Source organism: Penicillium atrosanguineum, assembly GCF_028827265.1.
Source record: "Penicillium atrosanguineum strain IBT 20685 chromosome Unknown utg000007l_segment0_segment0, whole genome shotgun sequence".
Classification (NCBI taxonomy): domain Eukaryota; kingdom Fungi; phylum Ascomycota; class Eurotiomycetes; order Eurotiales; family Aspergillaceae; genus Penicillium; species Penicillium atrosanguineum.
Genome location: NW_026623139.1, coordinates 985122 through 999156, shown reverse-complemented (window position 1 = coordinate 999156; position 14035 = coordinate 985122). Strand labels below are relative to the sequence as shown.

The 14035-nt window shown below is 53.6% G+C and overlaps 7 protein-coding genes across 7 annotated transcripts; 3 read left to right on the top strand and 4 right to left on the bottom strand.

Moving 5' to 3' along the window:
* Positions 1-503: 503 nt before the first annotated feature.
* On the bottom strand, positions 504-1527 carry N7443_008573 (uncharacterized protein; the record flags this gene model as incomplete). The annotated part of the gene is made up of 4 exons (XM_056888629.1): positions 504-910; positions 975-1162; positions 1234-1375; positions 1431-1527. 4 exons carry the CDS (start codon positions 1525-1527, stop codon positions 504-506), a joined length of 834 nt encoding a protein of 277 aa, XP_056737931.1.
* A 1088-nt stretch (positions 1528-2615) lies between these two features.
* N7443_008572 (sorting nexin 1) lies at positions 2616-4621 on the bottom strand (the record flags this gene model as incomplete). The annotated part of the gene is made up of 6 exons (XM_056888628.1): positions 2616-2768; positions 2827-3429; positions 3480-3860; positions 3926-4413; positions 4479-4535; positions 4588-4621. 6 exons carry the CDS (start codon positions 4619-4621, stop codon positions 2616-2618), a joined length of 1716 nt encoding a protein of 571 aa, XP_056737930.1.
* Positions 4622-5084: 463 nt separating this feature from the next.
* Positions 5085-5923, bottom strand: mde1 (methylthioribulose 1-phosphate dehydratase MDE1; the record flags this gene model as incomplete). Its single annotated transcript, XM_056888627.1, has 3 exons — positions 5085-5196; positions 5249-5724; positions 5774-5923. The coding sequence occupies 3 exons, from the start codon at positions 5921-5923 to the stop codon at positions 5085-5087; spliced, it is 738 nt and encodes a 245-aa protein (XP_056737929.1).
* A 576-nt stretch (positions 5924-6499) lies between these two features.
* Positions 6500-8293, top strand: clxA (calnexin; the record flags this gene model as incomplete). The annotated part of the gene is made up of 3 exons (XM_056888626.1): positions 6500-6622; positions 6679-7092; positions 7151-8293. 3 exons carry the CDS (start codon positions 6500-6502, stop codon positions 8291-8293), a joined length of 1680 nt encoding a protein of 559 aa, XP_056737928.1.
* A 630-nt stretch (positions 8294-8923) lies between these two features.
* On the top strand, positions 8924-10693 carry N7443_008569 (CoA-acylating methylmalonate-semialdehyde dehydrogenase; the record flags this gene model as incomplete). The annotated part of the gene is made up of 1 exon (XM_056888625.1): positions 8924-10693. The coding sequence occupies one exon, from the start codon at positions 8924-8926 to the stop codon at positions 10691-10693; it is 1770 nt and encodes a 589-aa protein (XP_056737927.1).
* A 401-nt stretch (positions 10694-11094) lies between these two features.
* N7443_008568 (uncharacterized protein) lies at positions 11095-12004 on the bottom strand (the record flags this gene model as incomplete). Its single annotated transcript, XM_056888624.1, has 4 exons — positions 11095-11226; positions 11284-11745; positions 11839-11880; positions 11951-12004. The coding sequence occupies 4 exons, from the start codon at positions 12002-12004 to the stop codon at positions 11095-11097; spliced, it is 690 nt and encodes a 229-aa protein (XP_056737926.1).
* A 371-nt stretch (positions 12005-12375) lies between these two features.
* N7443_008567 (uncharacterized protein) lies at positions 12376-13944 on the top strand (the record flags this gene model as incomplete). Its single annotated transcript, XM_056888623.1, has 3 exons — positions 12376-12414; positions 12465-12524; positions 12586-13944. 3 exons carry the CDS (start codon positions 12376-12378, stop codon positions 13942-13944), a joined length of 1458 nt encoding a protein of 485 aa, XP_056737925.1.
* Positions 13945-14035: the final 91 nt, after the last annotated feature.

Below are 14035 nucleotides of genomic sequence, written 5' to 3'. Positions count from 1 at the left end.
ACGCGTGCTTCGAGTGTTGATGACACCAATTTGAATACTGTTTAAATAATGAGAACTTGATATATGACTATCAATTACAATTATCAAGTCTATTGCCTCAAATGCAGTAGCATCAATCTAGTAATCTTGATATCTCGCGCGTGCTGTAGTGGAAGGCTACCTGCGATACCATCCTTTCCCGAAGAACATCCCGATCTAGAGCCGCGTGCCGAGTTGAATAGCTTCCAAAGCACCCCTGACTACGCCCCTGCTCCCGGTGCATTCAATTATACAGAGTAGCTCTTGATACTATCTATACGTTGGTAAAATCGATAGATGCACCGATGACAGCAGCGAGTGTTAATATCATCTCTATTGATGCTCCTCCTAGGAACCATTCAAACCCACAATTCATTTACCCATATTAGTAATAAAACAAAGCCCGCAGGCCACAATCACAAGTCAGCAATCTAACGAGAAAACGCCGGGTATATATAAGCCATAGAATCATAACACAATCCACCTCACCCCAACTCATGCACAGCCTGAGCCGTATTTCTCTGCGACGAACCAATCTCATGAACCATGCTAGGGTGCTGGTCTGAGGACAGTTCAGATGTCTGCCAGTTGGATGTGGCTTGAGACATGGAGTGTGTATCGGGAGGCATGTAAACGGGTGACCAGGCCGGTCCGTCATCTGAGGCGGGCTTGCCCTTTCCGAATAGCGCTAGAATCTTCTTCCGGAAGATGAGCGCTAGTAGGATTACGAGGGCGGCGACGCCGCCGATGACTATTCCTGCGATTGCGCCGCCTGAGAGACTGCTGCTTGAACCGTCGGAGGTGGAGGTAGAGGTGGAGATAGAGGTGGAGGTTGAAAATGAGGTGCTTTGTGCATCGGTATTTGTAGCGGTGTGATGGCTTTTGGTTGCGGCTGAAATGGGAAATGAATAATCAGTATGTTTACAGATTATTTCTATCTTCTTTGCTGCACTTACTGGCAGAGGCAGATGCGGACTCGGTCTTCGCAGGCGCGGCGGTGGAGGAGGAGTAACGAGCAGGAAGTGTGCGATAGAGGCTGTTGGCGGCCCAATTGATCATACATCCGTATCTCAGTACGGCCTCGCTATCATCGGAGCCTTCGGTTGGGAAGATTTTGTAGGAGGAGCATGAATAGGACGTGGCACTGAATCATACCGTTCAAGATTAGTATCGCGAAGAAATGAAATAAATGAGGATATGAAACACGACACATACCACACACCAGAATCATCTCCTCTGAGGAGTGTGGATCCATCGCATCCCGTGGGAATGGGAGCCGAAGATGAGGGATCGTAGCAATCCGCAAATGTGCTACTTGTGTAGTAGGTCTGCGTCGACGCGCAAATAATAGGCTGGGCTATAGAGGTCAGTCGGGGTCTTGCATCCACGAATAAGTGAGAGTAAGAACGAACGAGTCGTCTGCAGATACCAGCCCTGAAAGTCCGCGCTAGTAGAGTAATCAGCAGCAACGAAGGTCGCCGAAGTCGTTGCTGCCATAGAAGCCGACATAGCGAACCGAAGAAGGTTGTATAGCTCAAATTGACCAACTCGCACCCCGAATCTGAGAGGAAGAAAAAGGACCCAAAGGGAGATATGGGCGCTGACAAAAGATAAATAAATCCGAGTAAGCTCAGGGTAGTTCAGGGCCCAAAGCCCGGCCAATATCCTGCCACTAGACTGCCAAATATCATCGCGAAAAGGGACCCAGTGGGGGCCGACACTCAAACCCCTCAGCCACTCAGCAGCGCTATTTCGGAGCTCGTCCCCGTGAGCGCTAATAGCGGTGCGGCACTGGCAATGGCTGAACACGAGAGATGGTGGATTCGCTATCCTGGTAGCCCATTGTCAAGCGCATATCTAGTTCTCGTGACCGTCCAATCAAGGAGGTATTCTTCTGGCGTAATCTCCATCGGGGGCTCAGTGGCCCCATGAGAAGGGCGAGACTGTAGATCCACCCCCAAGCAAAGGTTAGCGCTGCAGGGCCTTGTTACGGCGGGATCTGGGAGTCCTCCTGTACGGTCAGACTCCGGCTTCTCTGACCTAGACATCTCTCCGCTAGGGACCTGAACCGGTTTCATGGGTGCAGGTTTTGTAGCCGCACGTGTGGACATGTATGTACATAGTAAAATTCGGTTACTTCCCTGGATGTTTGGCTTTGGTTGTCATCAATGCACGAGGGATCGACTGTGACAGTTCTGGATAAGGGTTGGCGCAATGTGATGTTGAGAAGCGGAGTGGATCTGACCTAGACTTGAATATCAGGGACGTTCACGTGGCGACGAAACTTCACTGCCGCTTGCGCTGAGACGATCCCTTTCCCTCTTCATACTAGGACTGACTGAGTATACGGTACACATTCGATTGCGATCGGAAACTTCTGGTTTTGTATCGGCTACAGTACACGATAGTGGTATTTGGACGGATGCTCTCAGTATACAGAGTGCTGGTAGAGGGAAAAGACAAAAGGCAAAGAGAAATCACAGCTGGCTGAAAGTGATCATTGAGTTGCAGTATTCATATAGAATACACAAGGGGGCTGAAGGGTATATCTGTCCCGGGTTGGTACATCAAGTTCCGAGAACCATGAATAGAAGGAACTAAGCCTCCTCGTCGGTTGCGGGCACGGGGGACGCCACGGACTCTGGCGCAGCATCCCCAGCCTCGCCGGATACCGGAGGAGGCACGTAGTACGGAAGACCGTCTTCCCCGGCATCGAGACGCAACAGGAAAGTCTCCCAGAGCTCGATTAACTGTGAATACGTGTGAGTAAGAAGAAATCCAAGAACCTAAATAGGAATCTTTGCTTACCTCCTTCTGAGCCTCGACGGCACTCTCAAGGAAGGTTTCCACGCCGGACTTGAAATCTTCAACCTTCTCCTTCTCGAACCGTCCCAGTTCGTTGCGCATTAAACGGCCCATGTCCTCGAACAACAAACGTGTCTGGTGCACCTTGCGCTCTGCATCGGCAACATCGGCATTGGCCTGGTTCAATCGGTCCTGCTGAGTCTTGCCTTGCCGAAGTAGCTTGTCTTGAGTATTCTTGCGCTTCTGTAGATCAGACTCGGCGGCATGCCAAGTGTGGAAAGCCTTTTGCCGCTGGCTAAATGCCTGCTTTATGCTGCCAATCAGGCGAATGTACTCGTCAATGGTGATACCCAGGGTCAGAACATCCTGCTGCGCTTGGCGCTCGTAGAGTTCCCGGATGCGCAATTGGAGCTCAGACAACCCGTCCAAGGGTGATGATAGGGCCGGAGAGAGCTCGACAGAAGCGAGTGCATGCAGTGAGCCGGAGAAATCCCCCGCGGCCTCTGCCAGACCTTTACGCTGCATAACCACGGTGTCCATTGATTTCATGAGAGCCTTCAACTGGTTCTCCAGTGCATCCAGGTAGATTTTGCGGTCATGGAACCACTATTCAGAAGTTAGAAGGGTTGAACAACCCATTTTTCAAGTGTACTTACGTCGTCATGCTCCACAAACTTGCCTCCTCCACCGACAGAGATTCCGAGTGAGCTCAGCATACCCTTGCTCTGACCCAAATCAGGCTCCCGGTTTTCCTTGTTCTTGACATCAACATTGAAAGCATCGCTCTCGAGGAAGATCTTCAGATCGCCGTCGTGCTGGAGAATTGGGTGGCCAGCAATCTTGTTCAGCATTCGCTCCAGAGCAGCTCTCCGCGACTCGACAAAGTTTGTATCGAACCGACCAACAGCCTGTTTTTCAGGTGGGGGAGCCACAACCACCCCGGGGTTGTTGCCGTGCATGGAGTTGTAAAGCCAAAGGAAATCACGGTATCGACGACTGACAGAGAACTCAGGCACGCGGTATGCTTTAGAAGTTGTCTGGTCACCACAATTGATTAGCATTTGCTCTCCCAGTTTCCTTTGAGAGGTTAGGAATCAATTACCCTTGTCCGAATTTGATAAACAATGTGACTGCTAGTCAGATCCCCGACTTTGTGCGGGTCTCCGACACTGATTTCGAATGTAGGCTTTGCAGCCTGCTCTACGCTCATGCTGGGTTGTGTCTGTCGCTTCGGTCCCTCGACATCGGCATGTGGTTGTACGGGCGGAGGTCCTCGGAAACTGCCGCCATCTTCTTCCAGGTTGACAGAATCCGCCAGGCCGGCTCCGCTAGAGGTCGGAGAAAAAGTCGAGGCCGGCTGGGGACTGCGGCCAGCAAGCGATTCCTTCTGGGGAGGTGCCGGGGCTTCATCGGTAGGTGTCGCGCTAGTCTCGGTCGTCACTTCTCCGAGCGGACCAAGGGGATCGAATGTGTCATCGACGGCTTCCAATCGAGTTGCCTGTGCGCTATTCTTGCGCGTGCCCCGTGGGCCTCGTCTTCCAGGTGTACGAACCTCGGCGGTACTGACGGACAGTGCGGGCTGGGCGGAAGCTGTAAGGAGACCCGCCGTTAGTGAGGGGTTGAGGGGAGCGGAAATGTTTGTGAGCAAGACGCACCACCGTCATTGGTATTTGGCTTCGATGTGACGGGGCTAGAGGCCTGGGAGGGCTCATCTGCACTGGAGATTAGATCGCAATCCCAAGAGCTGGTATCATGACTGCCTACCGCCCCACGGGGAGTCTCCCGTGTCAATGTTCATTGTTACCGGTCGTGAGCAGAGGCGAAGCTAAGAAATATGCGGAGGTAAATGATCAGAAAAATGGCATCAATGGTCCACTCGAAGCTCAAGAGGGTCGGGGGACTTGAAGGTGGGAAGCTGGTAGTGGAGGTGGAGGATGATCCGCGGTCCTTAGTCACTCACGGGATCTCCAACCCCCAAGCTCCGAAGGTGGCTTCTTCTTTCCCTCACCCTCAAGGCTGGGAGCAATCAATCTATCCCTACGGATCTACACATTTACACCGATTCCGATTACAACTTGAACCCCTCTCTACCATGCTACTATGGGAACGAGGTGGAGTCGTTGAGTACCATTAATACGTCACATCATCTCTAGGGTTCCCCCAGATTTGGCCCTTGGCCAATCTATACGTGAATGCCTGTTGAAGCCGGCCATGCACGCCACATAGGGAGAAAGTTCTGGCCATCAAGCTCGTGAAGATGCTTATTTAATCCAAGGAAGGCCCAGCTTGTGCATTTCCACGGCCAACTGGAAAATGTAATCCAGACTCTCACACTGGGTCTTGGCCTTGGCAGGGGTGTCACCCCAGACATAGCTGTTATCATTGTTAGCGGATCAAAGCTTTCAAAAAAAGAGTCAATGCTTACATTCCATGTCTCCGCACGAGCACCGCATAGGTGTCAGGGTACTTGTTCATCGCCGCCTCCAGACCTTCGGTCAGATCCTCCTCGTATGGGGTGTTCTCGATGATCGGGATGCGCAGAGTGTCGTGGTAGTCCAAGTAACCCTTACCCTTCCCACGAGGGATACCCTTGATCTGCTCGATGTGGCTCATCTCGAAGCATGCTTCAGAGCCCTTCTCCCGCTCAACTAGCAGGGTGATCAGAACTGCCCATTGCGAGTGAGTGTGAATACAGCAGCCGGCACCTTGCTCAAACGCCGTGAGGAACAGCGGGGTGCAGGCGGATGGTTTCAGTGCGAGGGGTTTGCGGATATAGTTGCGATCTTCGGCGGGGTATTTCTTGGTGGGCCATTGAATGACGAAGATGTTGTCGGACTTGATGAGTTCCTTTTGGACACCAGAGGGCGCAAGGAAGATGTGATCGCCATGGCGAATGGATGTCTGGAGCGCGTCAACGGGTTGTTGCGCTTCCTTGCGCGCAGAAACTTACGCCTCCACCAGTGCCGGTAACCCAGCCCCAGTTGTAGAATTTACGGCACATCTCCGGGATAAGGTTGGCCGGGTGCTCGGGGTCATCCGACTGCACGAGATAGTCATAGTTGGTCGTGGCCTCGACGGCCTCGTGTCTGTCACCGCACATGGTGGGCTGAAGATCCGTGCTTTTCGGCACCTCGATTCGAAAGATCGGGTTCGAGCAAGCTAGCGATGCAATAATTGCAATGCCGTGGAAATGGTGATCGGATCCTGGCCCAGTACGAAGCCCAGAAAGTAGTCAGCTGAAATGAATCGGGGATGAAGAAACACGGTGTAACGGCGCATAGCGCAATCCAATGGATCTTGTCGGGCGGGGTGGGACTCTGCAGCTCCGCCCATTACACACGGCACTTGGGAATTACGATAAAACAGCCCAACTCCGAAGGAGCGAAGGAGAGATTTATTAGACAATTCAAGCACATGATTGTGATTTCAGAGTATTTATCCCAAATGTCTCAATAAAATCTAGGGAGTTCGGTAATCAGTGTAGATAGAAAGGGATCGAAAGGTCGCGGGTACCTCGCAGGGGCTAAACCCGATTGGGGAGCTGGCATGGAAGAGGCCACCTGGACTGTCGCCCTGCTCTTCTTCTATATAACCACCACGGGCTCCGCTTCTCCTCTTTTCCCTTTCGGTGTTCTTTTTCCCTTTCCCGGTTGTGCGCTTCTTTGTACTATTCATCATGCGCTTCGACGCTGCTGCCTTCACGGCTCTGGTCTCCTCGGCCTCCCTCATGGGCCTCGCCTATGCCGAGGAGCCTGAGCTTAACTCTGATGCCACCTCCATTGAGAGACCTATCTTCACGGTACGTAACCCCACCCTTCAATTCCCATGAACTTTTCTAATTGTTGGTTTATTTAGCCTACTGCTCTCAAGGCTCCCTTCCTCGAGCAGTTCACTGACGACTGGGAGACCCGCTGGAAGCGCTCCACCGCGAAGAAGGATGACCCCAAGTCCGACGAGGACTGGGCTTATGTTGGCGAGTGGGCCGTTGAGGAGCCCAGCGTCTTCAAGGGTATCGAGGGTGACAAGGGTCTTGTTGTTAAGAACCCGGCCGCTCACCACGCTATCTCGGCCAAGTTTCCCAAGAAGATTGACAACAAGGGCAAGGCCCTGGTGGTCCAGTACGAGGTTAAGCCGCAGAACTCCCTGGTCTGCGGTGGTGCCTACTTGAAGCTTCTTCAGGACAACAAGAAGCTCCACCAGGAGGAGTTCTCCAACGCTTCCCCTTACGTGATCATGTTCGGTCCCGACAAGTGCGGTGCCACCAACAAGGTATGAATGTCCAGTTCAGCTAGCATTTGCGGTCCCCAGCAACTAACAAACCATTTAGGTTCACTTCATCTTCCGTCACAAGAACCCCAAGACCGGCGAGTATGAGGAGAAGCACCTCAAGACTCCCCCCGTGGCCCGCACCAACAAGGTCACCTCCGTTTATACTCTTATTGTCAACCCCGATCAAACTTTCGAGATCTTGATCAACGGCGAGTCCTCTAAGAAGGGCAGCCTTTTGGAGGACTTCAACCCTCCTGTCAACCCTGAGAAGGAGATTGACGATCCCAAGGACAAGAAGCCCGCCGACTGGGTCGATGAGGTCAAGATCGCTGATTCTAAGGCCACCAAGCCCGAGGATTGGGATGAGGAGGCTCCTTTCGAGATCGTTGACGAGGAGGCTGAGAAGCCCGAGGACTGGCTGGAGGATGAAGTTACTAGCATTCCTGACCCTGAGGCCGAGAAGCCCGAGGACTGGGATGATGAGGAGGATGGCGACTGGCTCGCTCCTACTGTCCCCAACCCCAAGTGTGCCGACGTCTCTGGCTGCGGCGAGTGGACTCGTCCCATGATCAAGAACCCCGAGTACAAGGGCAAGTGGTCCGCCCCTATGATCGACAACCCTGCCTACAAGGGCCCCTGGGCTCCTCGCAAGATTGCCAACCCCGCCTACTTCGAGGACAAGACCCCCTCCAACTTCGAGCCTATGGGCGCTATCGGTTTCGAGATCTGGACCATGCAGAACGATATTCTGTTCGACAACGTCTACATTGGTCACTCCGCTGAAGATGCTGAGAAGCTCCGCCAGGAGACCTTTGATGTCAAATTCCCCATCGAGGAGGCTCAGGAGGAGGCTGAGAAGCCCAAGGTTGAGCAGCCCGCTGAGGGCACCACCGTTACCTTCAAGGAAGACCCTGTCACCTTCGTCCGCCAGAAGATCGACTTCTTCGTCGGCCTGGCCAAGGAGGACCCCATCAACGCTGTCAAGACTGTCCCTGAGGTTGCCGGTGGTCTGTTGGCTCTTCTCCTCACCTCCATCCTGATTATTGTCAGTGCCATTGGCTCCAGCAGCCCTGCTCCCGCCCCCAAGGGCAAGCAAGCCGAGACTACCTCCAAGGAGAAGACCGGCCAGGCTACCAGCTCCTCTGCCGACACTAGCAAGAGCGGTGCTACCAAGCGTAACACCCGTTCCTCCGCGGAGTAAAAGGCGCGAGAGAGTGGAAAAGAAGCTTACCCCATTAAATCAAATGAGATCACATCGTTCTACTCCGTTGATTCCTTTTCCTGTTTGTATTTTGGCCTGTGTAGTCGTATCCTAGGTAGTGATCCACCTCGGAATGAAAGCCCGGTATACTTTTTGTCCACGGTGTCCAATAAGTTTCGTAAAGTATCATCTCCACTTTCAATGTTGGAGGACAACAATGTCTCTCCATTTTGGAGTTTGCCGGATGGAGTATGTCCAAGTCCCGATCGAGTAATGACTTGAGATTGGCAAGTTTAGTCAACTGCAGTTTCCCTCGGAATGGCCTGCCTAACCCACACTAGAGTGGAAGCTCAGTGCGATTTAGTGTGATTGCGGGCAGCTTCGGCGATATGGCCGTATCTATGGCCAATATGATTGGTTCCCCGCGCCGAGGTAGCTTATCGGCTGGCCATTGTAACTGTTATTTGATTATGGGGAAATCCGATGCAAGGCGGTCGGTTGACCTCGGGCCTGGGGTAGTGATACTTCTTATACTTCCCAATTGCCACTCTCCTTCGTTATTACTCTTGTTCCTCCCCCTTCTCAGAGATACTATTCTTGATCCTCATATCTCTTCACACATAATTCATCATGGCCGCCCGTCGGTCTTTGGCCCGTCTCCCGGCCCTTCACTCCGTCCCCCGCACTCCTGCCGTTACCGCTCGAGCTGCCGCCGGTGCTCGGTCTCTCACAACCGCAACCCCAATGGCTAGATCGACTGCTCAGAGAGCTACCGCTACCCCCGGAGCTATCTCTGCCTCTCGCCGATTGCATGCCACTGCCCGCCAGCTTGCCCCTCCCACGACCTCGGCTGCTACAACCGCAACGGAATACCCGACAACCCACGAGAAGATCTCTAACCCTATCGACACCGCCAACTTCCTGGACAACGAATTCGTCACATCCAAGGCCACCAAGTGGATCGACCTTCATGACCCTGCTACCAACAACCTGGTCACTCGTGTGCCCCAGAGCACTGATGAGGAGCTGAAGGCCGCCGTCGACTCAGCCGAGAAGGCCTTCCCCGCCTGGCGCGCCACTAGCATTATGGCGAGACAGCAGATTATGTTCAAGTTCACCAGCTTGATCCGCTCGAACTGGGACAGGCTGGCCGCTTCCATCACTCTCGAGCAGGGTAAGACGTTCGCCGATGCTCGAGGTGATGTTCTTCGCGGTCTGCAGGTCGCCGAGACCGCTTGTGGTATCACTACCCAGATGACCGGTGAGGTCCTGGAGGTTGCCAAGGACATGGAAACCCGTAGCTATCGCGAGCCGCTGGGCGTTGTCGCGGCTATCTGCCCCTTCAACTTCCCCGCCATGATTCCTCTGTGGTGTATCCCCGTTGCGACTGTCACTGGTAACTGCTTGGTCATGAAGCCCTCCGAGCGTGACCCTGGTGCTGCTATGATCCTGGCTGAGCTGGCTAAGGAGGCCGGGTTCCCTCCCGGTGTTATTAATATCGTTCACGGCCAGCACCGCACCGTCGACTTCATTTTGGACGAGCCCGCTATCAAGGCTATCAGCTTCGTTGGCAGCAACAAGGCCGGCGAGTACATCTATGCTCGTGGCTCTGCCAATGGCAAGCGTGTGCAGGCCAACTTGGGTGCTAAGAACCACGCTGCTGTCTTGCCTGACTGTAACAAGAACCACGCTTTAAACGCTATCACTGGCGCCGCCTTTGGTGCTGCTGGTCAGCGCTGCATGGCTCTGAGCACCGTTGTTATGGTGGGCGAGACCAAAGAATGGCTGCCCGAGATTGCTGAGCGTGCTAAGGCCCTCAACATGAACGGTGGCTTCGAGGAGAATGCAGACCTTGGTCCTGTCATCAGCCCCGAGAGCAAGAAGCGCATCGAGGATCTCATTGCCAGCGCCGAGGCGGAGGGTGCTACTATTCTTTTGGATGGCCGCGGCCAGCACCCCGAGAAGTACCCCAACGGCAACTTCGTTGGCCCTACCATCATCACTAACGTCACCCCTGAGATGAAGTGCTACAAGGAGGAGATCTTCGGACCCGTCCTTGTCTGCCTGAACGTTGAGACCCTTGACGATGCCATTGACCTCATCAACGCCAACGAGTACGGCAACGGCGCTGCTGTCTTCACTCGCTCCGGCTCCACCGCCTCTAAGTTCCAGAAGGAGATTGAGGCTGGTCAGCTCGGCATTAACGTTCCCATTCCTGTCCCTCTTCCTATGTTCTCCTTCACCGGTAACAAGAAGAGTATCGCCGGTGGTGGTGCCAACACTTTCTACGGCAAGCCGGGCTTGCAGTTCTATACCCAGCAGAAGACTGTCACTAGCCACTGGAAGAGCGAGGATGCGACCAGCTCCAAGGCTTCTGTTGTCATGCCTACCCATTCTTAAATTTGATGCTAAATTGTTGGCATTCCTTTTTCTTTTTTCGTGTCATGATCATGTCTCTTGTATTTATGACTCCAAAATACTGCCCACGGGCCACTTACATACAATGAAACTATTTTAGAGCAACTTTGCCCTCGTTTACTTTGTTTTATCTGCTTCGAATCATCGAATTGGCGTACAGTTTATTCCAATTCTGAATTGCAGGATGGCAGAATGCATTTGGCCGACTTTTATTTCTTGCACCTAGAGTATTACTAGCAAGGCAGAATTTAACAAAAATAATGCTCTTCATTCTATCAAGCTGCAAAGGGTTAAAACGGCACCCGTAGTATGGGTCTACCGAAGCCCATACAACGCCAATCCTCTGGGAAGCCGGGAAGCAGGAAGCAGGACGCTCCTCAACGCTACTCTGAAGCCGTAGGCTTCTGCCAGACGTAAACAAGTCGTGCCAACTCGACATGCCCATTACCCTTGGTGACAGCAACGCGACGAGAGTGGTGGCGCAGGGAGCCATTAATCAACTCGAAGCCCCAGATCTAATCCAGAACAAGTTAGCATCCAGTTCACACACCCCTCGAAACGGTCAACCATACCTGCTCAGCGGTCCAGCCGCTCTCCTCATTCACAACCCAGCTCTGCACATACAATCCTTCGCCTTCGCCAAACTCGTCACCCTCGTCCTCAACAAGGTATCCCTCTGAAGCCGAGCCATCTGCTAAAATCTCGCCGCGAAGGAACTTCCCCGCTTTCTCATCCGCCGCCGCATCACCGACCTTAGTCTGAATCTCGACGGCTGGGCGAACCTTGCCGTCGGCACCCTTTACACCGCGAATGAATCGCGAGCGGCCGTGAAGCGTGCCGAAGATGTTATCGGTGTGATCACGCTGCTCCCAGTCAAGCTGGCGCCGTTCCTGGGTTCCATTGATACCGCCAGTGATCACCTGGTCAACATCGATGTGGTAAACCAGCGGGTTGGCCTCTTCGGCGTACTCCTTCACGTGAAGAGTTACGGTGGCGTAGGGGAGAGCTTTGCGGAGGAACCAGCTCATACCTTGCTGCGCCGTGTTAGTGAGTATTTTCTTCGGGCCATTCTTGCCATTGGTGTGCAATGCTGCGCGCATGTGACGAATGTTTTCTTTTGTACGTACCAGAGAGAGGATGGAGTCGGTGGGGTCGGACAGAGTTGTGTCCTGTTACACAGAGGTTTGTGAGCCATTTTCCCAACTGGGTTTTAGCTTTGAATCTTCAGTAGTCACTAACCATCTGCCACTGTCCGGTGAGGTTCTTAATTGTGGTTGTGGCGGGAGCTGCCATCTTGACTTGGAGAGCTTGGAGAGCTTGGAATGCGGGGGTGGTGGGGGTAGTGGGGGAATTGATATGTTAATTGAGGTGGAACGAGGTGAATTGGAGCTTTCGTCTCAAGGGTGAAGAGCGTAGACGGGATTAAAGAAGGGATTTCCAGCAGAAACTACGTAGCATGTGGTTGATTGCCAGCTTATTTGTACCTGCCTGGGTCCACGGGTTTGCGGCTGCTCAAAGCATGTGCTCATCCCGAGGCTGACACGTGCATGCTGAGTCATCCATGAACTAGGCCGTAGTGCCTTAATGCCTGAGGTGTCAATGTTTCCCGAGTGAGAGCTATAGTGGGCATCTGATTGTTGACGGTCTCCTCCAACTCCGCAGCCATGGCCTTCAACAAGAAATACGCCGGTCTTCCTGACCTAGTGGGTTTATTTGGACAACAAATAAGTGAATTTTACTGATTGCGCCTCAGGATCCCGCCCCGGATATCTACGAAACCCCTGACCTGACCGACGAAGCATCCACCATCCCCGTGAGTCCGCGATTATCAGACCATGCCACCATAAGCCATACTAACAGTCGATTCAATCCAGACCACTACAGTCCGCACCGAATCAGAACACGGCGATGCAGGCTCCAGCTCTGACATTGACCGCGAAGGCGTCAACGCAGACCAGGCGCGTATGCACTTTATGGGTGCCGCCGTGGACGCCCGCGACGTGAACTTCTCCGACAGCATTTCCGCAAAACGCCAAGCCTATCGCAGTAAGAGTAAGAATCGGCGCCGACGCCGTGTTCGTGAAGATGGTACCGAGGATCTCGGCGACTTTAGTGACGAGGATGAATCGGTCGAGCGGCGGCTGGCACGCTTGCGCAGAGAGGTTGAGGAATTGAAGGTGGAGATGGAGAATGAGGCAACTGCTGGAAACGATGATAGTGTTGAGAGTGGAACGAACCAAAGTGCGACGACTGAGAAGGGGACGGAGGGTGCGTTGGGCGACGGTGTTGCGGAGTTGAGCCGCGCGCTGGATAATCTGCATGCTTCTTCGAGAGGTGAACAGACTACTTTGCATTCTGCTGCTGCGATGCTGTCTCAGAAACTAGGGTCTGAGAACGGTTCTGCACCAGTTTCACAAGGCAAACAACCCCCAGCTGGCGGTTCGGCTGTTACCACAGTGCCCCCGCCAGCTGCGGCGTCATCAGCGGGAATCCTTTCTCATGCTGCGGCCTTCGAAGGCCGACTGGCGCTTATTGAAGCTTCCATGGGCATTTCAAACGCCTCAAACCCCTTCGTCGGAAATGGCATCAGCGAGCCTGCACTGCAACCAGTGCTCCCATCCCTGGAACAACTTACATCCCGACTCTCGGCCCTTACTGGTCTTCTCGTAGGAACAAACCCCACGGCTGGTGGCCCAAGTGCTGTGCCCGGCTTGACCACACCTCATCTCGAAGCTCTCTCCACGAGAGTTCGCAAGCTCACCACTGACGCTGAAGCCCTCGCGTCAGCGCGCAAACGCGCCGTTGACGCCGCCAAGGCTGCTCAAGCTGCGCGAATCGCTTCATCCGGCTCTGATGCCGAAGCTGCTCCTACCACGGACGGCTTTAACCCATCTGACGACGACAATGCATCCAAGATTCAAGCACTCTACGCAACACTCCCCACCATCCAATCCCTGCACCCATTGCTACCCAGTGTTCTCGAGCGCCTACGTTCTCTTCGTGCCTGTCATGCAGGTGCCGCCCACGCCGCAGACTCACTCGATGCGCTCGAAAAACGTCAGGCTGAAATGAGTTCTGAAATCGAGCAATGGCGTGAAGGCCTCACGGTCGTCGAGGAGAAGATGCGCCAGGGTGAGGCTGCGCTCAAGTCAAATGTCGAGACTGTGGAGCCCTGGGTGCGTAACCTAGAGACTCGCATGGCGCGCCTTGGTGGCCCGCCGGGATCGCTGTGAGATGTTTCATTTCTGTCTATTTGAGTCTGCCGAGTCTGCCTTCTCCGAGGTGGCTATCATGATACATAATACCCTGTTGCATGTACTTTCT